Source organism: Talpa occidentalis, unplaced genomic scaffold (assembly GCF_014898055.3).
Source record: "Talpa occidentalis isolate TD23 unplaced genomic scaffold, MPIMG_talOcc4v2.1 talOcc4.13, whole genome shotgun sequence".
Classification (NCBI taxonomy): domain Eukaryota; kingdom Metazoa; phylum Chordata; class Mammalia; order Eulipotyphla; family Talpidae; genus Talpa; species Talpa occidentalis.
The window spans coordinates 28,711,303-28,738,443 of NW_023601322.1; the positions used below are offsets into that span (position 1 = coordinate 28,711,303).

General features: G+C 42.9%; 1 protein-coding gene across 9 annotated transcripts in view; it reads right to left on the reverse strand.

Annotated features, from left to right (window-relative positions):
- Positions 1 to 210: 210 nt before the first annotated feature.
- Positions 211 to 27,141, reverse strand: part of FHOD3 (formin homology 2 domain containing 3) — a 408,106-nt gene continuing 381,175 nt past the window's right edge. For all 9 annotated transcript variants that reach the window (XM_054694089.1, XM_054694088.1, XM_054694093.1 and 6 more), the window contains 5 exons: positions 23,494 to 23,684; positions 18,913 to 19,105; positions 13,118 to 13,292; positions 10,614 to 10,775; positions 211 to 2,418 (listed from right to left, as the gene is read on the reverse strand). In XM_054694089.1, the coding sequence (XP_054550064.1) occupies positions 2,336 to 2,418; positions 10,614 to 10,775; positions 13,118 to 13,292; positions 18,913 to 19,105; positions 23,494 to 23,684 (804 nt within the window). In that variant the 3' untranslated portion in view covers positions 211 to 2,335. The remainder of the gene's footprint in view (positions 2,419 to 10,613; positions 10,776 to 13,117; positions 13,293 to 18,912; positions 19,106 to 23,493; positions 23,685 to 27,141) is intronic.

A 27,141-nucleotide genomic window follows, 5' to 3' on the forward strand; every position in this document is an offset into this window, starting at 1 on the left:
AACACTATCTCAGGGGCATGAACATGTGGTGGTTTGGGAGCTGTGGATGATACGGGCCACTCACAAACCAGGAGTCTGGACACCAGAGCTCCTGGCCTAGTGACTCCAAGCCCCTGCTCTTCCTCCCCACACTGTGTTCAGTGATGGACCTGGAAGAAACAAAACTGGGTCGTCAGCCTTCTAAGTCCCTCCTTCACCCTCCCACCCTCTCCGACTTTGTTTTTAAAAAGTTATTTTTTCAATAGAAGCAACCTTCAGACTCCTAAGAAACCAAAACCTAGCAATCTTTGATAGTAAAGCATTTGCTTTTCTTTACCATCAATTTTGTAATTGGAACCCAAAATAAGAAATAAGCACAACCATGGTGATGGCCAGCAATATTAGTGATCATACTCTCCTTAATGCTTCCATTAATGCTTCCAAAGGCCTTATAGCAAAATTTAACCTCATAAATCAAAACTCTAATAATGGCAGCCAGAATGAGTGGCAACAGAGAGGAAATAAGAACAGAAAAAAATTCCTTCAATTTCACAAAAAACTGTTAACCCAATTTCCCAATAAAAGGAGGTCCTCTTTACCTAGCTATAACCAAAAAATCAGTTTTACTTGTTTGCTGCTTTGCAGTTTAACCCCCAAAATTAACATTAGATCCATTTAGTCACTTCCTTCCAAATGTGACCTTTTATTTTAAGCAGTAACTGTCAACAGAACAGCAAAGGCCTCTGAAAGGGCATCATAGTATTTGTTCACTAAACAGTGCAACAAAAATACATCTTGCTTTTGTTTGCACATCACAATCCCAAGTGATACAGATATTCCATGTCTGCATTCAGCACCAGTGCAACAGGCAAATGTTCTCCCAAACCACTAAACCACATGCAGAACATTACAGTTATTTAGAACCAGAAGGAAATGAACATTAAAACCCTATGTATCCTTTGCAATAAAGTAACCTGACCCTTCCAGGTGCCAAGCCCTCCATCCCGTGTTATATGACACAAGCCTGCTTGCAAGAGCTCCTGGTCTCTCAGTGAGTGGGGATACAAAAGAGGGGATACTTAGCCACAGAAGCTTATGGGGTAAATGTGTGGCCTGTGGTTCTTCAGACAGCACGATTATAGAGTCTATAAATCAGCCTCACCCAGATTTAGGATTGCAGAGTCACAGAGGTTTTGAAAGTGAAGCAAAGATGGACATAGTAACCCCTCCCCATGAAAAGCAAAGTACCTGCTGCAGTAGTTCCCCTCTCCCTGCTTTCGGAGGCAGAGGATCTTCGTGGGAGCCATGGGAGGTGCTGGGGGCCAGGAGGTGTCTGTGGAGAGCTCGGGCACCACCTCCTCAGAGAGGCTCTGCAGTTGCCCAGAGAGCCTCAGTGCCTGCTCTGGACACTCGTTTCTGGTGGCCTGCCCTTGGCCAAGCACTACGTATGTCATTCTGAGGTTCTCTGTAGACAAAGCTATAAATTTCCATATGGTGACTCAGTAAATTCATTGAAAAAATGAATTTTCACATACGAGGTAAATATGTGAGTTGCAGGATAGTTTTAAAATGCTACTCTGATGCTGCGTCCACATCACCATGGCCAAAGCAAAGCACACAGTAAGGTGGCAGAAGTGACTGCTGACATCCTGCAGAAGGACTTAGGCCTCACAAATCAGGAGCTAAAACAAGCACATTCTTAGTGTCACTCACTCTCTTCACAAACAACAAAACCCAAAGGGCCTGAAGATGGCCTGAGTCCTCGGAGCTTCTGCTGGACCTGAGAAGACTTGCTGATTCGGGAGGAGGTGAGGCCGTGCAGCTGTTTAAGCTCCTGCACTCGGGAGAATAAACATTTCCAGTTACAACATTAAACTCTATTTATTTAGTGTTTGAAACATGGTGTACACTTATGAATTTGTATAAACATTTAGTTCATTTAAAATCCACAACCGGTAAACAACCTGTGCTTGCTTGTGTACAATTTGGAGTTTACACCTCAACACTTTGATGTCAGTGAATCTAATCAAATTGCCTCATGACTGTAGGAACTGACAGAAGTGATTTGTTCTTTCAAAGGACTGTTCCTCGCACAGAAAAGGTGTTACGCCTCGGAACACCTAAACCGGGTGTGAAGGAAACGAGAAGCAAAACTGACACAATGAAGAAAGTGTGTGAGGGGGCCCATGTCAGTGCACAGTGGGCGACACAGCGCATGGGGACACCTAGAGATGGGTGCTCCCTTTCAGAATGTTGCGATGCTCATGGAGAATCCCTCTTGCCTCCCACTGGAGGGGTTCTGTCCTGCAGGAGCTTGTACTCTGCTTGGGCACACTTCTTAGGGCACCCACAGGTGTCACAGCTGCAACTCTGAGGTGCCGACCAGGCCCAGGGCTCTGGCTTCTTCTGGAGTCAGGCCGCTCTTGAGGGTCCTTCGCACTGCAGGTCCATCAAAGGGATGACAAGAGAGGGAAGTTTTTAGCAGCCAGGCAGATACAGTCAGTCCACCAGACCCTCCCCGAGACATCCTGGGTGGTGATGGGGTCACCACGCTCACAGACGCTCTACCCCTCCTGTCCTGAAGTGCCCAGGCCATCATCTGCCAGGGCAGGGCAGGAAAAGTCTTCAGGCTGCAAGAAGCTGCCCTGTAGATGGCTGACACCCCCTGCAACAAGAACACGGGAGTTGCAAAGACAGAAGGGAAGTGAGGCCCATCCTTACAGAGGTTCTGAGAAATGGGTGCAAATTGCAAAAGTATAGATTGAGAGCTCAGCTCTGACCAGAATAAGGAGTGGATCAGAGCTGGAAAAGTAATGACAGAATACCGGACAATGTGAGTTCAGTGGTATCAAATCCGGTAAAGTAACCCCACAAATCTTCAGGGGGAGCAAAAATGCTGGGGGGCACAATGAAGAAACCACTGCCCCACAGAGCCAGGTGTTCATGGAACCCAGGACAAGGGGAGCTGTGGGGATGTTTCCCTTGCAAATGAGGGGGAAGGGGGAAGGTCTTCATCTCAACTCATCAAGGGCTGCTGAAGAGAATGACCAGTGAGTCCCTGAGGACTGGAGGCCAAGGAGCAAACTGTCAAACACTCCTGGGTGCATTTGGTGGCTGTGCTCTGTGAAACACACAAGGCTCCAGAAAGACCATGACCCCAGCCATGGCGGCTTACAACTGGCAGGTGGAGGAACACTCACATTTAACTGCCTTAGAATTGCTTTGTGTTTAGGTTGGCACTAATATGGGTTTATCCCATTGTTTAGTGTTGATCAATTTTAATGTCAAAATAAAGGCTGGATAAGGGTGAAAGAGGAGGCAGCTGCTTTTTCCAAGACAAGTCCTTTCATTTGAAAGGTTGCCTAGCGATATTTTCCCCTAATTTACAAATTATATTTGGCCTACTCTGTATGTAAGGTCGTACAGAGTTTGGGGCATTTGATTTGTTTTCAGAAGAGCTGTTAGCCTAAATCAGAAATCACAGAGTCCCTAAGATGATCAGGGCAGACCCTTGATCAGAATGAGGAGAAAGTAAGACACCCTCAGAGTCTTCACACCCCAAGTCCCCTTACTGCCCTCTCCCTTCTGTGACCTGGGGACCTGTATCCACCGGGGCCTCCAGCAGCCAGGGCCCCCACCTTGAGTGTCAATCTCAGTTTTGTAAGGGCAACACTCTAGTGACCTCATTCCCCTTTCTGCTTTTTTATTCCCTCTCCCATTGGCTACTTCCCTCACTGCCCGATTACTGTCCATGTCCATTCTTCCTGGCCATGTAGTTTCTCTTCCCAGAACCTTCCCAGAACCTCACATATAGCCCACTGAGCCTGCAGGCACAGGATCTGAAAAAGCCATGTCCATGCAGAACATACAAGGGAAAGACCTATAAGTAATGACTTCTGTCCTTGGTATTAACACTTTGAATAGAAGCTAACACCTAATCCTTTAACTAGTCAGTCAACAACACTTTATAGAAAATTATCATGTGCTCAGCACTTAAAGAGTTGAAACGTGTATGGAAAACTGACAGCAAAGAGGATGGATTTTTACAGAGACACAGAGATCTATGGAGAGAGCGACGCTCAGATCTAGCCCCCACACACCACTGTGATCCAAGCCTAGCTCTAGGGCCCAGAGCCATCACGTACAGCTGCTGCTGCACGAGTTCCCCCCCCCCCACCTCCTTGGGCTCCAGACTGAGTGTCTAACTCGTCCAGACAAAACGTTTGGCTCCAGAGCCTTGGCTGGAGGCAGACTTCAGTTAACTGAGTAATGGAACTCATTCTATGGGGCAGCAATAAAAACACTAGTTTGTAATAAACTTTTATGTCCTTTAAACACCCCTTCAAGTGTTTGTTAAAGAAAGATAAGAATTTTAATGGCTGAAACAAAGATAAAATATTTCTCATTCTTGACAAGAACTGCTAAGATCTCTAAGATCCCAAATTCTGCCTGAGCAAGTCCATACTGAACTAGGACTGCAGGGACTACAGACTGCAGGGACTCGCTCATTCAGTTTCATGAACCATAGAGGTAGCATGGACATGTGTCTGTGAACCAGTTTTTGTGTCTTTAGGTACACATGCTTGGCCAAATGACAAGAGAAGACTGTGAACTGGTAGCCATTTTACCCATGAGGGCACTTAAAGATGCACTGTAACACTTTGATCTGCACATTTGCTGAAATCTTTTTTTTTTTTTAAGATTTATTTATTTATTTATACAAGCACTGTGTAGAAACAGAAGCACAGGAAGGTGAGAGAATCCACCAGAGCCAGAGCAGAGAGCAGAACAGGCAGACTGATGAAATACACTGCTGAGGGGAGCAGCGGGCGGCAGGAGAGGTCTGCGCACCATGTGGGACCCTCGCCTGGTAGCCGGGGATCGAACCGGCGCTGCAAAGGCTGCGGGCAGCTTCGCATCCCAGTGCTCAACCGCTATGCCACCGGGGAGGCCCTTGCTGAAATCTTTTAACTGTAGTGTTCAGTTCATGCAAATACTTGAGTCAGGACCCAGATACTTAATAGCAATGTGCAATCATCTCCTAATAGACACAAGCATTGGGTCAGCCTATCTGGGACTGGCTCAGAGATTAGAACAAAAGCTTAATGGCTCTGCACTGGCCTTTCTGCTGGTCTGCAAGGAGGCTGTGCCCTCAACCTCATGGTCTACTAGCAATTGTGATGCACCAGAGCCTTTGGGACTCTCCCTAAGCCCTTCTGTCTGGGCTCATGCATTCTCTGCTGTGGGGAAAAGCCAGAATAGGCTAATGTCTCTTTGCTGGCCAAGATGATTCTCTGAAAAGCATACACAGAAAAATCCAGCCCATTTGTGGTGTCCTACTTCCTGTGGAACTTCATGACAATTCACAAAAATACCCATCTTACCCCCCACCCCAAGACCTTAAGAAGGTAAGTCTTACCTTTGCTAAAGATTCTAAGTTAACCATGTACCCTTTGAAAGAAGGTGTGAATGAAGGAAATCAGCTGAAATCGGCTTTATGCCCCCATTCAAGTCATGCATGGACAGGGCCCTTTGGGTGTCCATTTGTTCATTAGTCTGCCTGTCAGCTCATTCAGCAAATGTTGCCTGATCTTCCATCCTGACCCAGTGCTGCAGTCAGGGAGGCAGAGGCCTATAGGCACACAGCGTGTGAAAAAAAGCTCAGGGCAGCAGACCCTGTCAGAGACAGGGAGTTGGCTCTCACTCAGAAACTTTCCAGAAAATGGAAAAGGGCTGAGCATATAAGAGAATTAGGGGACCAGCAGTGGGCTGGCAGGACATGGCACTTGTACAATAGAAACAAGTCTTCCATCAAATAGGGGTTTCTCAAGTGCTGGGTAAGGGGGGTGGCGATGAGGGGTGGCGGTGGGGGCTGACCCACAGGCTGTAAGACTCGTCTGGGCCCCTCTCCACTCCCCGCTCCTGCTTCCTGCTTGAATGCTCTGGCTACAGCCTCACTGCTCCCCAGCCTGTCCCATGTGACTGCCTCCCCTCCCCAAGGCTGCTTAACAGAGAACAGACCGTGGAAATGTTTATCCCTGTCTGCCTCCCGCTCTTCCATAGACGGTGTGGGTCACTTTGCTGGCACCAGCAGCTACTTGAGGCCCCAGGCACTTGTGACAGCTCTCACGATGCTGCCTGACAGCAGCGGGTTCTGACGCAGGGCGTCCCTGCTATCAACATGCTGCTCAGGGGTGTCTGGGGTCTCTGGATAAAAACATGTGTTCTTTTTCTTATTTTTTATTCTCCCTCTTAAAATTGAACACAATTTTTATGCTACAGAGTACTCTCAGGTGACTCTTGGCTAAGAGGAATTGAATCTGAGCATAGTGGTGATGACATCCTCCATCTATTGAGTGTTTACTTGGATCATTTCATTTAAGCTTTGTGGAAACCCTACGAGATAGGTACTGTTATTATCTCAGAAGTGATCAAGTGGTGCTATCGAGAGATCAAGTTAGGAGCCTAAGAACACACTGTAAGTGTTAGAGAAAGGATCTGAAATAAGGATTTGAATCATAGCCTACCCTGCAAACAGGACTGAAGTTGGCAGAATATGTTCTGACCACCTACCACACTAATGGGTGATCCACCAACTTTACTTCCATGTGGCTGAAGTGCATTTGTGTTCATTCACCTTGAATCACTGACAGATTCCCCCACCTCCTTTTTTTTTTTTTTTTTTTTTGCATATATCATCAAACAATTTGGAAATTGAGTGTTTTTTTTTTTGTTTGTTTGTTTTATCATCCCTGAGACTGTAGAGATTTTCTACCAGGTATACTAAGAGCAGTGTGCCTAGGGCTGCAGGGACACTCAGAATGTCAAGATGTCTTAAATGGTCTGTCTCACGGCTAGGAGGTACTTGGCTGCTCAGCTGTTCTTTTTGTTATTTGGGGGACCTGTTTGCTATGAGGGACCAAAATGGCAGGTCCAGTCATGCGTCTTTGGACTTAAATATAGGGAATTGTTGTTTTAAGGTATATAGTTCTTAGTGCATCAATGTCAGGCTATCTATGGATTGTTCACTTTGGATTGGTTTGGCTCATGTCAATTATCTAGGCATCGGAGTGATGTTTATTGTTTCCATATCTTTTTTTCATGTAAAAGCAAGGATTCCCATATTGACAGGTATTTTACAAATTAACTGATCAGTACTTTTCAAATGTGTCAGGTCATGAAATGTCCTCCACAGATCAAGATGGACTAAGAAGACAGGATGACTCAGGGCAAGGTAGGGTCCAGGGTAGGATGGTGGAGTAGAAAGAGAACATCAGTGGAAGAACTGGTGAAACTGAATCAAGCATATAGTTCAGTTAACAGTATTGTACCAGTGTTAATTTCTAGTTTTGGCAAATTGCCTTATGCCATATGAGGTGTTAAGATTAGGGGAAGTAGGGTAAAGGTATAAGGCAACTCTGTACAATTTTTATGACTTTTCTGGAACTCTAAGCCTAAAATTTATTCAAAATAAATTTTTTTAAAATTTCAGCCTGCAGGGCCTCCCCTGGTGGTGCAGCAGTTGAGCACTGGGCTGCGAAGCTGCCCGTAGCCTCTGCAACGCCGGTTCGATCCCCGGCCGCCGGCGAGGGTCCCACATGGCGCGACAGACCTCTCCTACTGTGCCCACTGCTCCCCTCAGCAGTGTATTTCGTCGTTCTGCCTGTTCTGTTCCCCACTCTGGCTCTGGTGAATTCTCTTACCCTCCCGTGCTTCTGACTGTACCCAATGCTTGTATAAATACATAAATAATTCTTAAAAAAGATTAAAAAATTCAGCCTGCAACAACAAAAAGTTGAGGTGCCCAATCTGGCTGATTTAAATTCAACTTCTTAGACACAGCCCAGACACAGCAACAGAGTCTCAGGGAGGGGCCCACACTTGTACTTGCAAGTTTTGTCACTGTCAGCTTACCCTGTAAAATAACATAAAACTGGTTCAAATAGATAAGGAAGAATGATTTAAATAAAATGCAAAGATATTTTTCTTAATAAAATTAGTGAGAAAATTGCTGGATACTTTCAAATACCACTTTGGAAAAGAAAAGAAACTGAATTAAGTGGTACTGATCAGATCCAGGACTGAAAATCTAATATTTTGTGAGACATGACTGCTGTGTTCCCTAAAAGAGATTCAAGAATTTTTTCAAACTTGATAATTTTCTTTCTCCATGAAATTCTACTTCAAAGACAACATGTATCAGTGTTCTATAAAAGAAACAAAACTTTGCTACATGATATCAGCATGCACAGTGGTCCATGCCCTTGGCACAAATGCTGAAGCTCCATGAAACAGGATGAGGGGGGCGTCACTGTGTGAGGGGCTGACAATCAAGGCATGAAATCAAAGCAGAGCTCTGCAGTCCTTTTCAGCAACCCCTGGAATCAGGCTCCTGGTTCTTCCCACTGAGAAACTGTTCTTGTGTGACCATCCCTAAGTTCTTAACTAGCTAAGTACTTGGTTGCTTATTCCTAAGAATACACTATCAAGCTATCACCACCCACTGTAGCACGAGTTCGATCCCCGGCCAGGGAGCTAACCCACAAGGCGCAGCAGACCTCTCCTTTTTCACCTGCTGTTCCCCTCAGCAGTGTATTTCAGTCAGTCTGCCTGTTCTGTTCCCCACTCTGTCTCTGGTGAATCCTATCACCCCCCACACCTCTGGCCTGTACCCCAGCTCTTGTATGCATAAATAAAATATAAAAATATTTAAAAAAAAGAATACTTCAAATGCTGGTCAGCTTCAGGGTTTTCTAGGAAAGGCCAACACTGAGGAGGCCTAAGAGAACACACAGCCCTGGCACAATACACCTGTCCCAATAGGATGGAAAGAGAAACAAACAAACAAAAAAATTAAAAAAAAAAACCAAAAACCCAAGATCTTGGTGAATGGTCCATTATGGTCACATCCACTAATCAATTGGAGAGCTTTGGCTAGAATCTGGGGTGCAATGAGATGAACTGGTGCAGCCATTTCACAGGCTATAAATCAACTGGATAATTTGGAGCATTTAATTAATGAGACCCAGCATATTGGAGGCCTAGGAACATGTGAACTGAGTAAGATGCCCTCAGAGTGTCCCTATGGGCCATAGATTTCAGGCTTTGGCAGGGCAATGGATCTGAGAGGCCTAATCACCAGCATCAAACATGACAGCAGACATTTCATTATCTCTGAGGATTCTCAAGGGACTTGCAGGTCATTAATAAATAAGTTATGGGATGGATTTTGTTTGGGTTTCTGCAATAGCTGGATTGTCATTGTCTGTAGTCAGTTACTACCCAAATATGTTGATTATTCATTATCTACTTGCCTCATTGCCACCATTAAACAATCAAATCAAATACAGCATTGTTTCAGGGGGATTTTGCCAACTCGCTTGTTCTTATTCCTTTAATTTCTTGTGAAAAGCTAGAGTTTATCATCCCTTTATAACTGAAATCAAAGTTAACTTCCCCTAGCTTAAATTTCTGGTGTTGGTACCATTACTAATAAATTAAACTTGTTACAGATAAACACTCATATTCATGCAGTGTTGTATTTGTTGTAGTAACTGCATCACAAGAGAAAATGTGTTTGGCTAAATAAAAAGTATATATGGCTGTTTTGCATAAGATTGGAATGGAAATGATACCACAGGAAATTATTTTACGTCAACCACAAAAACATACAAAGTCTTTCTCTGGCCAGATTGAAGAGGAAAATTAATTATGTCTGTGTTATTGTTCCAGTGACATTATGTCTCTAAGAATCTGGTTCTTTCCAGACCAGAGGGCAGGACCCCATATGCTTTGCCAACACAGATAAGTTACCTGTAGGAGAAGCCCATACCCTGCGCCTCCCAGAATAAAGAAGATACTACATATAACACTATGAAATAATACTCAGGCTAGACTGAAAGATGAAATCTTGCCACCTGCGACAATATAGATGGAACTAAGCTAAGCAAAGTATGCTAAACAAATCAGAAGGAAGAAGACAAATACCAGATTATTTCACTCATATGTGGAATATAAAGAAAGCAAAGGAACAGACAAAACTAAATAAAAATAAACCCTAGCAATATGACTGCAGAATTAGGACTACTAGAGGGGAAGAATGTTGGGTGGGAGAAAAGGGGAAGGGGACCAATGGCCTACAGTAGAGGATTATGGGTGCATTGGTGTGATAACATTCATCTAGGAGGTATGAACCGCAACCCCTAAAATCATGTACAGTGCTGTAACCCAATGCTTCCTCAAAAACAACAACAAATCCTTTTCTCTTTGTGAGGCAACTAATCATTACCAGATGTTCAACAGGAATGGCCATCCTATTAGCCAATTAAATAATCATTATTCCACCAAAAAAAAATTAAAATAAGCATCTTTCAGACCTTTCTGGGGACAAAGTTTGTAATAGGAAATGGCGGGTACACTGGACAGATGTGGCTGCCACTGCCCTATTCCACAATGGCCAACTTGATTGTCAAGCATGAAACCTTTGGTTGATAAGCACAGATGGGCCCTCCAGGCATCACTAACAATTCACTGGAGATGGCCTCTGAGTCTCTACCTTTCATGGATCATGTAGAATGGGGAGGCAGATCCTGTGTGGTGACCCCCACCACCCTACCCAACTCCAAGGCACTTACAAGATTTCCGGTTGGCCCGTGAGCGCTTCCTCTCCCGAGGCACCACTCGCTGGCTGGGCACTTGGGTGGCTGATTTGACGATGCGGTCCATGATCTCATCAGCTGCATCATCTGTGATGTTAGGTGAGTCATCAGTTCCCATTGTCCATGAACTAGAGGATCCTGAAGAATTAACCAGAGAGCACAGTGTACTCAGAAAGAAGGAAAATTCCACTGCTCCTCCAGTAGCTAAACTTGGTCAGCAATGGATCACAGCAGGGCCCAGTTAGAACCTGGGCCAGACAGAGGCAGCTCACTGTCCCCCTCACCCCTCAGAGGTACCAGTATGACCTGTGACTCCAGGCTTTGACCACTAACCTCGAACTCAGAATTCCCACAAACTTGAGTTTGAGGCACTTGGGCCACACAACCCTATAATATAGCAGTGTTCTTGTCTCTCACTGTGTCTTAATTTTTGACCCCTAGTTGTGTTGTCTCTCTGTGTCAGATCCCGTGATCACGAGAGGCAGACTCCCACATTGCCTGCTGCCCTGCACCTCACAGATACGCAGTGGTGTTCATCCAGTAATAGCCAGAGACAGCTGTCCACGCCACTCTGTAAAAGGTGCACTACTAACTTTTTCTTTCTAACTCCAACTAACTTCTCCTTCAGTTAAATAGAACCAACGAATTTTGAAAAATGTAGTTTATCTTTGCATTACTTAACCTTTAAAATCATAATAAGATTGCCCTCTTCAACTACCAAAGGGAGAAGTGACATAATTTTTTCTTTGCTACATTTATCTGCTCTCTGACCAGAAAAATGCATTCACAAGTAACTCCCTGTAAAGAGAGAGAGTACAATTTCAAGTCTGGCATAAAAACTTCTGCCTTTAGATAGGTAAGTTGAAAGCACCATGAAAACAATCCCCAAATCATGATCAGTAGCTAGAAATGAATACTATTTTAATATATCAAGAACTGTGCCTTTATGGTCAATTTCCTTATTAAAATCTATAAAATGAGGAATATGCTCTTGCAAGAAGAAAAATGTACAGTGTGCTCACAATTATGAATTTCCTCTACCTATACTTCCTGTTGTAATAAACATGCAATTTACAAAGCCCATAGGTGAATTTTCTCAAACTCTAAGTAACCCAGGTGCCCTGAGTTCGATTACGGTCCAGTTGAAGAATAGCCAGCTTTTCCAAGATCACAGGGGAAAAAATTGTTAATGTATATCTTAAAATTTTTAGTTCTCTTCTCATACTCTTTATTTAAACTTTTGGTGTTTGGCTTAATGATGAAATAGTCGGGAATAGCTAGCTAGACACAGTCCAGTTCATGGACACCTGCTTGTATTTGAAATTTTACTGGAAGTATGTGATGTGCTATAATTTAGTCATAATTTCTGCTATAAAATTCGTACAACTAAGTTAAATACACAAATAACTCACACTTCTCAAAAGGAGTACCAAAATTCTAGATGCTCCATCACCTGCATATGTTTGAGCCAGTGGTCAGAAGACAAGGTTTTCCAATGACAAAATCTTTTATTGTTATCTTGACAATTTTTTTTTGTTTTATTAATGTGAGTGTACCAACAACACTGGCATGTACTGGAAGAGCACATTGTACTTTTTCTGCTTTTACCCAAGGGAAATTGATCTACTTGTTTCTACGAGAAGACTAGTTTTTCCAGCATCATAAAATCCTTTAAAAATTGATTTTCCCAGAAATGAATATTTGAAATTGCTACCGAATTTTTCTGCATTCTCAGGAAGACCCAGGTATTCTCATTAGAGGCAAGTGGCTGCAGGGCATACAGCTTCCAGGAGGGACTGCAGTCTCGGAACAATGGCCCTCCTGAGAGGAGAGCAATCAATACTGCAATTGTGTTTTGCCCAGCAATTTCTTGTTTTCCCCTTTTCCTATTGATTTGTCATTCTGTGTCTCACTTTGTATCACCAAACAACCCTTCTCAAAACAGACAAACCTAAATAAATTGCATTTGCTCATAATATGCTTTCAGAACACTGGGTCAGAAATGAGGGCATCATCTGATCTTCCCACTGAGCCTGACTGATATTTTACTTCCCTGGGAATCTGCTTGCACTGTGCGGTATCAGGGAACACTTAAAAGGACCAGCTTGTCACAAGTCCAGGATTGTCGATCTCAGCTTTGTGAGGGTGACACTCCCACACGACCTCATTCTTAATTCTGTGCTTTTTTTTTCTTAATCACCCCTTCTCCTGTGGGTTACTGAACTTGCTGCCTGATTACCATTTATGCCCATTCTTCCTGGTCATGTACATTTCTCTTCCCAGAATCACTGGGTCACATATCAAGAAAATTATACCCATGTCTTTTACATACCTCAAGGGGCCATTTGGCTCACAGTCTTCAAAGCGTTGACAAGATATTTATATATAATGCAATGAGGTTAGGAGACAAAGCCTTAAAGACCGGGGCAGCAACCTATCATCCAGAAGCCACCAGCAAAGATGGGCCCCACCCCATTTACCTCTGCTGGCTCGGCTGCGCATGCGCACACCCAGCACTGGGGTGGTGTCCTCCACGGCAGGGGAAGAGGTTTTCAGCACAGCCTTCATGTTCTCATGCTCTGCGGCGTCCTCAGCATAGCTCAGGCCCTGCGGCTGGCTGGGGGGCGCTGGAGAACTGCCAGAGAACTTACCGGACTGCAAGACAAAACAGAGTTAGGATGTGAGGTGACTCCCCAAAAAGCCAACTCAAGCTTACAGGATGTTCAATTAGGGAAAACCTCCTTAACTTATGTCTTCCTTGTGTGCATTCGTTAAGGCAGGAACTGAGATTGTCAATGAACTAATGACAGAACATCCCTGTGGTCAGGAAGTTCTCTTGTCAGAAAGAAAAGCCTAGGTCCCAGAAGGTCCACACCCATCCCCAGGAGTGTTCACTGCTGATGCCTTTGTCAGGGGTGGGGTGGGGCTAGGGGCTGCTGATGGTGACTGTCCTTGAGCTTGGGAAGAACTCAGGAACCAAATCTGTTTCTAACACCAAAACTCCCTATATGAGATTTGAAATATGCCCCATCTAACAAATGTTTCATTTTTTTTTCAATGTCAAAAAGCAGTTACATTTTTCTTATAGATCACATATAGCAGAGTTTTAAGAAAATTTTAAAAAGTGGAATTGGTCACAGATTCACTCAACATTAAGAAACTGGAGATGAATTTTCCAAATCTAGTGCTATGCTGACAGAGAAGGAAACGGAACCCTCCGAGATGAAATAACTTGGTGAAGATCCCAAGGCGGATAGCTTCAGGGTGCAGATCAGAGAATGACACAGAAATTCCCACTGAAACTGAGTTTGGCAATGCTTACTACTTCTGGTTGTGTCAAAAGTTTAGTTGTTTTAATAAGCATTACATGCACATGAGGGTATTCTCTAATGCTAGCTGTACAGAGTCAGGGCAGAGATGTTTTACAAGAGCTATGCTATAACATCAGACCATATGAACAGAACACCAGACATCTGGGTGAAAAATAAAAAGCCCATCAGATTAACATTTGCAAAGAGCAATCATAGGGTCCTGGCTTCCTGTTTTCATGCAGTGTCCCAGTGGGTGACAGAGGCCAAGACACCATCTGCATTAGTCTCTGCTTATCCAAGGCCATTTAGCCTTGACTTGGTCTCTGGTCTGGCATCTGCACAGGGTCAGAAGGAAAAGTCCTGCCATTCCATCCCATCAACACACACTGATGCCAATGGATCCAACAGATGCCAGTCAAAAAAATGAGCTCAAATCAGAGGCTACCAATATCGGGTGACCGTCGCTCTTAGTCACTGCCCACATCCTCTTTGGCTTTAGGGTTCTTTATGTGGTTATTCTAAAATCCAGTTCTCATGCTTGAGTTGCCAGAAGGTTCATGTGGAGGCTAGAAGGAAAATCCTCTGTCTTTTTTTCCATTTGATCCTGCCACTGTTGACAGGGCTGGGAATCAGGGACAACTTGGGAAACGCAGTCAGCCCTTTGGTCCCTGGCACACCCAGATAATGAGAACTTGGGTAAGGAGGTTAGTGATCACACACAGAAACCAACCAGAAAATATCCATGCATGGTTTAAAGCACTGAATGGTGCTGACACTTCATGCTGCTTGTTAGTTAGACTGTATAGCACGCCTGGGAGGATCAAATGTGACTTTTTTTTTATGTTTATAAATAGTCATACCTCAACTTCATCCTCTTCATCAGTCTACCAGAGGACAGGACAGGATAGAAAAGACAGAAGGGATTCTTAGAAGGCACAAAGTCAGCACAGATGAGATCATCTCAATGCCACATCAAATTCCAAATATAGAATTTGGTGGCCGCAACTGGAACATACCCTCTCAGGCCCTGCCTGTATACACTCATTACCCTCATCTGGGTATTTCCTCTGGGAGACTCAAGACCAGTCCTGACCAGTCAGGAGGGACTGATGGGAGCTCTAGGTCCATCTCCTGAGGTTGCTCAGAATGCGGTTAACCAGGTGGTTCCATGACCACGACAGCCCCACTCGCAGTTCTGTGCCCCACCCCTCATGTGTCTTGCAGAATCCGCCACCAGCTGCCCATCCCCTGAGCCTCAGGAAGCAGATCGGTCTCTATCTGCCTACTTCTGCCTGTCATCCCCACTCTCATCCCAAGTGCTGGCCCTCCCCTGCCCAGGCTGCCAGGTCTGGGCCTCATGAATCCCTCCACACAGACCAAACAGGACAAGTGTAACCACTGACCCAGCAAAATGTGCCTATTACTGCCTCCTCAAAAACATGAAAGTAGGTTCCCTTTAAAATCTTACCTCATGGCAGCTGTCTGAGCTGATATGCATACTTTAAATTATTGCCAGATAAAGTTCTTGAAGTAACTTTGAATAAAATATCCCTTTTCTAAAAATAAATGGAGGGTGACAGTCAAGTCAACCTCTTGATTATAAATTAAACACACCCTCCATTTACGTGCTTCCACTGAGGTTACCGGGCAGGCCAGCAAATCAGACACAGGTTTTTGAGAGCTGACTAAACTTTTGGGAGCTGAAATGACCAAATGCTTCTAGTTCATCATGTTCCTGTCAAAAAGTAACAAGACATGAGATGACAGTTCTGCTCTACTATATATTTTCAAATCCTTGAGCTTATTTCTTTAACCAGGATAGTTGGCATTTTTTCAGCAATTAGCACCTGTGCAAGGTGCTACATATAGAATCTCTAGTCCTCTCAACTCCCCCCCAGAGTAACCATTATTTCCTTTTTCTAGCAGAGGAAGTGAGGAGCTCAGAGAGATAAAGGGTCTCACCAGTGATTACCACAGCCTTGTAGGTGGGGCCTAGGGATTGATTGACAGCCTGAGTCCTCACAGGATTCCCAGTCTGATCAGCAAGAAGGGCCACTACTGCCTGTGGTCTATGTTGTAAGTCTAGAACTAGTTTATTTCTTTCTTTCTTCCTTTTGTGTTTTTTGTTTTGCTCTGTATTTTTTTATTTTAATTTTACATTGAAAATTATTTTTTGAAAAATTAATCTTTCCCTGATGAGTAGATATGAGCAAAGTTAGAGTAAAAAATGCAAAATATTGACTGTTATAGCAATCTTAGATGTGCATGTAACTAAAAACAAAACTTTAAAATACATAAAATAGGGCCTCCCTGGTGGCACAAGGGATTAGGCAACGCACTATGAGGCAATCCATAGCCTCTGCAGCATGAGTTCTATCCCCGGTCAGCCAGGGAGCAACCCACATGGCGTGGTAGACCTCTCCTGTCTGCTCCCCTCAGCAGTGTGTTTCAGTCAGTCTGCTTGTTCTGTTCCCCACTCTGTCTCTGGTGAATCCTCTCACACCCCGCATCTCTGGCCTGTACCCCAGCTCTTGTGTGCCTAAGTAAATAAATCTTTAAAAAATAAAATACATAAAAACTGACATAACTGACAAATCCAAAATTACAGATACTTATTATAACAATCTTAATAGCATAAGTAGACAAAAATCAGAAGGCTATAGAAGATCTGAGCAACACTACCAAGCAACTTAATCTAACATTAAGTTGTCATATTAAAAACACTGCACTCAACAATTGCAAAATACCTGTTACTTAGAACCAGTTTCTGATATAAAGATCAGAAATTACTTGGCTTCTCACTGACTTTTTCCTGGAGGGGTCTCCTGGTACAAGAAAGGAGACCTTTTGCATATTCAGCAGCAAAGAAAGAGGGGGAGGGAGAAGCACAACCAGCAGATAGGAGACTGCCCCTAAATATGGAGTCTTCAGATTTACTCAGATTTCTCTCTTAGAAAATAAGTTTTCTTCCTAAAATCATCTCTGTTTTAATTGCTACCATGTCCATCTTAATTTTTCCCCACATGTAAATTAAAAAATACACATTTTTTTCTCTAACAGCTGCTTTCAGAGCTAATGTAATCTACCGCCAGTTTTTGTGCCCAATGGTTTAAGTTGTGTATATGTTGTTTTTCTAAGTAGATCGTGATATCCTGGGGCTATAAGTGCTCAGTGCAGTGCTGGGCATACAATGGGAGTTGAGGTTTGGGGAAACTTGAAGTTGTGCTGACTTAAGTGACCATAGTCTGGCTGTCCAGCAGATGGCGATCTTTCCACATGAATTATGCCACTTGACTCACTAAAAACAGGGACTCATGTTAGAGGATGAACCCAAAAGCCTGTACTGTCCAGAATTTAATGGGAATTTAAATACTTTTGAATCAAACTCTAGACACATTTATCCATGTTTATAAATAGGAAAGCTGAATGCTTTCAGAGGACAGAATTTTAAAATTAGTGGGATCTGAAAAAATCTCAGGAATTTGGCAAGAAATTTTGATGTGTTTTCATAATTATAAGCATATTGGGCTTGTATTCTTCACTCTCCAATGTGTCTCATTTCCATGAAAATAAGCAATTCCCTTTTAAAACTTTTAAAAATAACATTTTGGTATAAAATGTGGGCCATAGTCGTGCAAGTGGATTCAGTTAGCTTCCTGAGCTGCCTCCTGGAGGCTCACAGGCTTCAGGAAAGGTAATGGCAAGACCCAGCAGATGTCACTGGCACTTAGAACTGCCAGGAGGCTGTAGAAAAGGCCCTTGCTACAGAAGGGTGAGCTGATCCCCCCTTAAGGGTCCTGGAAATTCCAAAGAAACAAGGGGTCTGAGTGGAGTGAGTGGTGAGGGGCTCAAGTCCCTGATTCCCATAATTGCCTTTAATTACAATAAAATTTATAAGATAATGCATCTAGTCTCCATGAAGGTCAACCCCTAGGAAATACAGAAGCAGTTGGGACTCTGTTTCTCCTACAATATGGATACCCATCTGGGTACAGAAGCAGCCCGACTGAGGTCTTCTTAATGGACTTTATTCTCCCCCAGTGAAATCCTCCTGACTTGAATCCAGTCAAGGCTTGTGACCCTCAGAGGAAGACAGCATTCCCTGTGTCTTAATCCTTTACTTAGTACATTACCTGTGTCACTGAGAGCCAATACACTTCTCAAATATCTATATACAGAAGGGATAAGTTTCATGAAGGCACATCAGAAAAAGGCACCTTTGTGGTGTGTCCATGTCTCCGCATTTTCCACACATTCCTTCCCCATCCACTTAAGCACCTCCCATCTGAATGCCCACTGCACCTGAGGCCCAGGTGGGCTCAGAGCTGATGAAGGAGAGATGGGGGAAGCGCTCAGGAGAAGCAGAGGCATGCAAGTTGAGCATGGTCCCACAGGGACTGTAGGGAACTGCTGCTAACTCACTGTCCTCTGGGATCCCTTTCCATCTTGATATTGTGTGACTCAAGGGATTGCCAGAGCCCATCTGTTATGTCTTTGAGCAATCACATCCATTATTTCTCTATCCAAATGCCTAGAAGGATGGTCTATGTGTCAACAGACAGGTCACACAGCATTGTTATGATGATTCAAATCCTAAGCCAATTCCTAAATTAATAATTTTTCTTCTATGCTAAGTGGCATTGTTTTAACATTTTTTCCTTCTCTTCCAATTTTCCCCACATCACAGAGGCTGAAAATGGAATCAAGCATTCACTATCTTCAGCATCATATAATACAGCAACATAGATTACAAGTTCTTCCATCAGCCACATGTCCTTAATTTTACATGCCCTGCTTCCTAGTTCATTATGCAGCAGATTTTCACAGAAATGTAGGCACTTTTTGAAAAAGGAAACTTTTTTTCAGTTAAAAAAAGAAGCACAACCCCCAAACTGTGGGGAGGGTTTATGGCTGCCCATATTTTCAAAATAAAAGACAAAAGAGATTGATCTTATGACACTTACATCGGTGATCATCTTCCCTCTGGTCTTATTTCTCTCTCTGTGGTTGGCCCGTTTCTGCTTCTGCTGCAAAACCCTTTCCCTGGTGGTGCGATACTCCAGTGCAAACTCACTAATGATCCTGCAGAACTTGTTTATGTTCACTTCCCGAATTGCATATGGTGGATGGCCCATAAAGAGCAAAAACGAATGGAACCTGCAATGGAAAACAACAGTTTTTAAGGAAAAACAACAATTTTAAGGAACAAAAATCAACTATCAAGAAAAATAGTCTGGAAATACATAAAACTGAGACTAAGAACTTGCAGATTATATGAAAAAAATAGGGAAATATTTTTATAATTTGGACTCTGAACTCTGAAGGACTATATTTAGGTGCCTTGGTGATATGGTAATATATACCTGAAGAGATAGGAGAGCTTTTATTTCTGAACCTGTAACATTATAAAACAATGTTATCTTAATAAAAATAATAATTAAAAAAAAAAAACAGTAAAAAACCAATCAGTCAACAATATTGTTCTTCATTCTGGGCTTTGAGGTTGAAGAGTTTTCTCAAGTGAATATGCAAGCAGGAGTCAAATTCAAGTCACTTTCTCATTGATGGAAGTTATATCCGTGTGGTAGAATTTCAAATTAATTAGTGATTCCTTTTTGTCTATCTGTCTTTTAATGTTTTTCTAAAATGGACATATAAAAGTTTTGTAAGAAAAATGAGAAATTGTTATTGTCAGGAAAATATCGCACACTTTCTAGGTTATATAAGAACTAAATAAGGAATAAAGAAATGTTGCCTAGCAATTCCACAGGAACCTGCTTTAGTGAATATTTAGAATAGACATAAATGTGTTGCATCATGTTAAAGGATGGTCCATAAAAATAATTATAAGGTTACTTACAGAGCCTTCACAGAAAACTTTTTCACTAAGAAAAAATATTTTCTTGAATATCATAATTAAATTAGTACACACCAAACTACACAAGTAGATTTCTTTCTCAATCTTTCCTAGCTATTTAATTTATATATTAAACTTTATTGGGCTCCACTTATTTTTTTTTAAATAAACGAAATAAGTAAACAAGTCTCCAATTTTAAGTTGCCAGATAATGAAAAAATGTTACAAGGAGACAGAGGGAAATTTTACAAAGAATTAACAATATTATATAAATGATACCACTATTTGTAGGTAAAAACTTTTGGTTCTGGTCACTCTAATTTGTATGGTTTGAATAGGGGTCAGATTGTTTCCCAAATGAGGAACTTATTCTTTCTGTGAAGAGTAATAAAGTGAAGCATAAAACATGTCTTTAAGGGGTCTGAAAAATGCTGTTTATTTATTAATTTTTAAAGATTTATTTATTTATTTATACAAGCACTAGGTACAGTCAGAAGCGCGGGAGGGTGAGAGAATTCACCAGAGCCAGAGCGGGGAACAGAATAGACAGACTGATGAAGCACAATGCTGAGGGGAGCAGCGGGCGCGGCAGGAGGGGTCTGTGCGCCATGTGGGATCCTTGCCAGTGGCCAGGGATCGAACTGGCGTTGCAGAGGCTGCGGGCAATTTCGCAACCCAGTGCTCAACTGCTGCGCCACCGGGGAGGCCCTGAAAAATGCTGTTTAAAGCCAAACATGCTAGCTGAAACTGCCAAGAGAACACATAATGCATAAATGTTCATGACTTTGAATTAGGCAATGATTTCTTAGATATATATCAAAAGAAGCATAAGAAACAAAGAAAACAGATAAATTGAAATTTCATCAAAATGAAAATCTTTTGTGCATCAAAGGACATCAAGAGAAAAATATAACCTGCAGAATGGGAGAATATATTTGTAAGTTATATGTTTGATAAGGGATTTGTACCCAGAACATATAGAGAAATCTTGCATCCCCCCTACACTTAAAGAGATGAAAAATGGACAATGGATTTAATGAGCTACTTCTCAAAAAAAAATGCAGATAAGCAATAAGCACATGAAAAGATGCTTAACATCTTAAGCCATTAGAGGACCACAAGTCAATGCCCATTTCACACTCACAAGGATAGCTAAAATACAGACAGACAATGACAGGTGCTGGTAAGGTAGTAGAAAATAGTGGGAACATGAAACAGTTCAGCTGCTGTGGAGGTCTAGGTGTTCTGAGAATCCATATGCCACTTTGTCACCTGTGGAGGTTTGAGACCTTACACCTCGAGTGTCATGGAGCAACATCTGTGTAACCACTGCTGCTTTTAAAAAAGTGCCCTGTTAAGTGGATCCCTGATTACACAGTTGCATGGGGTGAAAAAAAAAAGATAAAAGTTTACCTATTTGCGACTTTCTGATGTGAAGTCCTATATTTAGGTTTATCTGCTAGGCATCGCCTGTCATCCAGTGAATGATTACAAACTAAGGTTTTTCTCCTTTCTGGGTCTCAGTCTCTCACTGTGAAATGGGAACAAGTTAGATCTCAGCAGTCCTAGGCTCCTGGGAATCTTGGTAGCAAAGGAGGGAAAGACAAACCACTGAGGCTCTGAGTCTCTCATGTCCCTTTCATGGTTAATCCTGCTTTAATCAGTTCTAGGTATGGGGCGAGATGGGGCTCCTGCTCATGACTTCATTTGAACCCAGGGTTGTGTGGTTTAAATACTTCGGCTGGGCCACTACCTGGAGCTTCCCTGCCTCTGCACCATGACCCTTTCACTACCCACCATGATGTCAATGAATTCTTGGCTCACTGTGGTCATCCCCACTGGGTGGCCAATAGGGAGTGTAGGCTGGGATTCGGGTCACCTAAGAGCAATCGTCATTTGACCAGCTTACCAAGGAGAATGCACATATGCATATATATATATATATATATATATACACACACACACACATGTACACATACACACACACATACACACACACACACACACACACACGCATTATACCCTAAGGAACAGAGGTATCCACAGAATGAATTTTTATCTGTCTGGGATTAAGTGGTTACTGTGACCAGGCATAATAGCTTTACAAGACTTTTGTAAAACTGCTCAAGTTTCAAGACATTTCAAATGGAAACTATTTGTTTATTTGAGTAGTTTTTTAAGTTGGAAATCGCTTGTATCATACAAAGCATGGAGGGCCAAAGCAGCTCACATTCCCTGCCGTCCCTCTTTAACCATGTTAAAAGCACAGTGTACTTTAGTTCAGTAAGAAATTTGACAAAAATCTCTGAGATCTTCTTACCCAGAGGGCAGATGTGAGGTCTAGATGAAGCACAGGGAGGCAGGTTTAAGGTTTAGGTCAAGCAACCAAATTCCAAAAGTGCTAATGAATGGATAGTTGTCAACCTAGAGGCAAGATTCTGTTCTTTATTCCTCTAAAGACCACCCCCCCCCTTCTCAGTCTGCATCAAGACCCAGGAGGTATATTTACCAAAAGCAGGAAATGACATAGGGGAGAGAGGGTACATACGTGTACACACATACACACACAAACACACACACACATCAGGTTCCTAAAAGGTCTGAGTTCAGGGAAGGCAAAGGAAGGAAAGAAGATGAAAGGAGCGAGGGGAAAGGAAGGCAAGAGAGATGAAAAGAATAAAAAATAAATGTACAGGGATAAATGAAAATACCACCCCTTTGTTAAAAATTAATGATAAAGGTTCCAAGCGCAGGAATGGGAATTGCTGGAGGAGCAGATCTCTGGAACAGCCTGTGGCTGAGATGGCCCCAGCTCAGTCTGAGATTGCTGGGAAGACTACCTGAACAGAACTGCAGGGAGGCCTGTTTCCGAAGGGCTGGCATCAGCCACCTGCTCCAAGTAGACCACAGCCTATAGACCTGCACATGTGCTCACCAAGCTAATAGCCCAGGATTGAGCACACAGACCCTAGAGGCCAGAATGAGGGACCTAAAACCATACTCTGTGACAAGCAAAGGAAAAGAAAGCGTTGGTGGATGGGAGGAAATATCTTTGCTTAGGAAGCTGGAAGAGCCAAGGTTCTAGTCCCAGTATTGCCGCCACTTACAGATGAAAGAAGCCCAGATATTCCTGCTTTCATCAGGTTTACATAGAGGGCTCACAGGTGTAGGCAAGTAGGTCTGACATATCTGTCCTGTGTTTCCCACATTCTGTGACTCTGTGGATGGTCCAATGGACAGCACCTGGGGTGGGACCTCAGCCTCTTCCAGGCAGGGTGCTGCACAGAGCCACCATCAGAGAAACAATGAATGAGAGGCCTCAGAGGCAGACTACAGATGATATAGAGGAGAAACATTTCTAATAAGTTGAGCTGTATGCAGGGAAGAGCACTCTTGTAGCTCCCTGTAGAAGCAGGCTCAAGAGATTCAGGGCTCCATTTGTCTGATGCAATTTCCGACTAAGTAGGATTTGGGGATGACATTTTCTCTGAGATTCTTTCCAATCTCAAGAGTCAATGGCATTATATTACTGTCATGTGCATAAGAAAAATGAAGCTTGTGCGTCAAAGGTGTACTTACCACGTATCCCGAATTTACAGAACAACTTTTGTCCCTTTAACCTTCAGGTGCAAAGTATTTTCAACATGCCATTTAATGGATATTTCTATAAGTTCCTCCACCCACTGACCTGTTGATTATTCTTCTATGGACAATCTTTAAGATGATAATTCGTTCTGCACAGTCTTTTAGGAACTCGGACATTCGTTGTTTTAAAACTGGTTTCATTTCATGTTTTGCAATTGCCTTAAGGTGATCCCATGAAGCCTTGCATCTTCTCTCCATCTGACATAAATTATCCTGAAGTTGATCAAAGTCAACCTGAAAATCAGAGAGAGAACATTGCAAATGCACTGAAATAACCGGACACCAACCTGAACCAGGAAACCAAACTGCCTCTGGGAAGAAATAAACATCAAAACCAAATTTACATCTTGAAATACAAACATATTTATGGCCCAAAAATTATTCACATGTGTATTTGTCATTATCTTGACATCAAATTATTATTGAAACTGTTCTCCAAATGAACCCAACACAAGTATCACCTCTTTTTTATTATTTGGAAAGAAATCTTAGAAAAGTCTTCGGGAACTGTAAATTAAAACATGATATCAAGGAAGCCTAGTACAAGATGAACTGAGCAGATGTCTCATAAATTTTTTCAGAGTGCTCTCTTTCTCAGAGATGATATTTCATGTAAGGTTGGAGGAACTCACCACAGCCATACATGGATGGCTCCGATATGCCAGGGCCAGCTAAGGGGCAGCCAGTTTCTCTTCCCCATCATCTCTTTTAAACTGTGTGACAAATTATATTATTTATCTACCCACTTACTCATTCAACCAACCCCAATGGAGAAGCTAGTGCTCGCCAGTTTTCAGTCCAGGTTCTAAGGACAAATGTTGAGCAACCTGCGATTCTCAAGGGGGATCATCATATAAACAGGTGAGTACCAAGCACTAAGGACACACAGGACCCACCAGGTGAGTGCAAATGTGGATGTGTGTCTAGGTATATATGTATGTGCTGTGGGGGCATGTGGTCCTGCCAGCAGATGTAAACCATGAGCACAAAGAATCAATGTGACCTTCAGGGAACTGGGAATAGTTTGGGTTGATTTGAAGTAGCCTGAGATGTGACTTTTTAATATAATGCTTTTGTAAAGTTTCTAGACTAAAATTTGTGTGAGCCAGAGGATCAGTGTGGAAAAGATACACTTGAAGGTATTTAATGAAGGGAGATGTAGGATCAGCAGCAGAAGAGGTGGAGGAAGAAACCGAGAAAGCTAGGAGGGAGGGAAGAGACAAATAAACAATGAGCTGAAGGGAGGCAGCAGAGATGGTGGGAGAGAAGAGCCAGTCTGAAGAGGTAAGAGAAAATGTGTGGGAGTGAGTTGCCATTGCTTAGATGCCACTGACTGTGGTTACAAGGTTACAAGTGACCGGATATGAGCCCAAGGAGACTTGCTGAGGTGGCTCAGACTTCCAGTCAGAAAGAGAATGGAATGGTCAAATTAAAAACAGGTCAATTCTGTGAGAGGATCTGTCACCAGACAGGATGAAGATATGCTGAGCCTTAAAGAGAATACCCAGCATTCCAGGCAAGACATCACATGTCCTGAATTTCATGGGTGCTAAAGAGCCAAAAAAGAGAAGACAAGATTACGCAGAATGCTGAGATTCAGGCAAGCAAGGAGTTCATGGGTCTTTGAACAAAATGGTTTGTCTACAACTAAGAGAATCCTCTGTCCAGATTAAAAAAGGCTTCACTTTCCAAAGAGACAATGGAGTTGAGGGGGAAATCTGGCATTCAGCTGAGGGGATAACACATGTAAATTTAGAAAAGGATAAAATAGTTCAAAGAATAAGTTCAGAAAAGGATCCAGATGACTGGGGATTGACAAGTAATGTCTAGGAGGTCCAGGAGATTTAAAGCCAGTTGTAATAGGTCTAACTACAACTCTCTGAATCTGTCCTCACTGGCATCTGGCAGTGACCTTGATCCACAATAATTTTAAACACTTTAATACATCTAATGACTTCAGTTCATCTTAAACACATGTACCCCATAGCTTTGTGTAGTCTAACCAGATGATGCTGGTTCAGCACTGCAGTGAGCATGGCGTGGGTAGGCAGATATGATAGGAGAGATGGTCTTTCAGAGAAGAGAGAAATCTGAGCTTCTAAGGTAGGAGTAGAAGTAACCTCACTGCCAAACAGGTGGGGAACTTTTAATGAAAAGCAGTTGAGCGTTTGACTTAATGCTGCATCATTTGAGAGGGTTGGAAGACTGTCTCAGCTGGTGCACATGAGCGGAGTCTTCACATCCTCAGATTCTGTCACTAGTTCCACTTCAGAGGGGAGAAACTGATGGCCTAGTGAGGTTAAGTAACCTATGAGATGCCCAATGGGAAGTGGTGGAACTGGGACTTGAAACCAAAGCTCTATTTGCTTCAGTTCCTAACCATTACGACTTAAGCCTAGGCTTGGTCCTAACAAATTCCATCTCAGGGAGAGAGCTGGCCTGGTCTGCTCTCACCAGAAAGTTCTCTCCCGAGAACTGCTCCACATGGGCCACCTTCTGTGTGTAGGGAGACATAAAGGCTGTAACGTCTTGCCTTATCAAGGTAGTCTGGGATGCTGTGGGACAACTCAGGCAGGGAGGAGAGGGTTGTGGTGGGGAAACACACAGAATGAGTGTCACAAATTCTTTGACATGTATCCCTTCAAAATGTAAATACTGACTGCACTTTGAATGTGAGACAGCTTAAGTAACGTGGTTCTAATTAATGGAGCATAAATACTAGGTCATAAAAAGGACAGAGCTTCTGCCCTGGTTCTTTCTCTCTCATCAACTAGTAGGGGAGGCCATCTACTATATAATGAGAAACTCAAGGAGCTGTGGAAGTGGCCCAAAGGGGAAGGAACCTCAGTTAACAGCCAGCAGGTGAGTAAAAACACCATGAGAGTAAATTCTTCAGGTCCACTCAAGCCTTCTGGTGACTGCAGCCTTAAAAACATCTTGACTGAAATCTCATGAAAGATGCTGAGGCAGAACCATTCATGAAATAACATTTCTTATTGTCTTTTACGGGTTGAATTTTATCACTCAAAAATTCACATATTGAAGTCAAACTTCCTGCCTCCCAGTATATTATATCAGAATGTGACAATATTTAGAAATTAGGTTGTTGCAGATATAATTAGTTATATTAGAATGATCATACTGGAGGAGGGTGGACTTCTAGTTCAATATAATAGGTGTCATTATAAGAAGGGGAAATTTGGACACAGACACTCAGGAAGAATGCCACATTAAGATGAAGGCAGAATAATTGCCAGCAAACCACCAGGACCTAGGAGAGAACTATGGAACAGACTTCGCCTTCAAAAGGAAGTAACCCAGGGGCTTCCCTGGTGGCCAAGGGGTTAAGCACAGCATTATGAAGCAATCCGCAGCCTCTGCAGCACGAGTTCGATCCCTGGCTGGCTAGGGAGTTACCCACATGGTGCAGCAGACCTCTCCTGTCTCACCTGCTGCTCCCCTCAGCAGTGTATTTCAGTCAATCTGCCTGTTCTGTTCCTCACTTTGTCTCTGGTGAATCCTCTCACCCCCTACCCCTGTACCTCTGTACAGGGCCTGTATCCCAGCTCTTATATGCATAAATAAATAAATCTTAAAAAAAAAAAAAGGAATTAACCCTGCCAATATCTTGATCTCAGACTATTGGCTTCCATAACAGTGAGACAAAAAAAAAATCTCGTTTTTCTAGGCT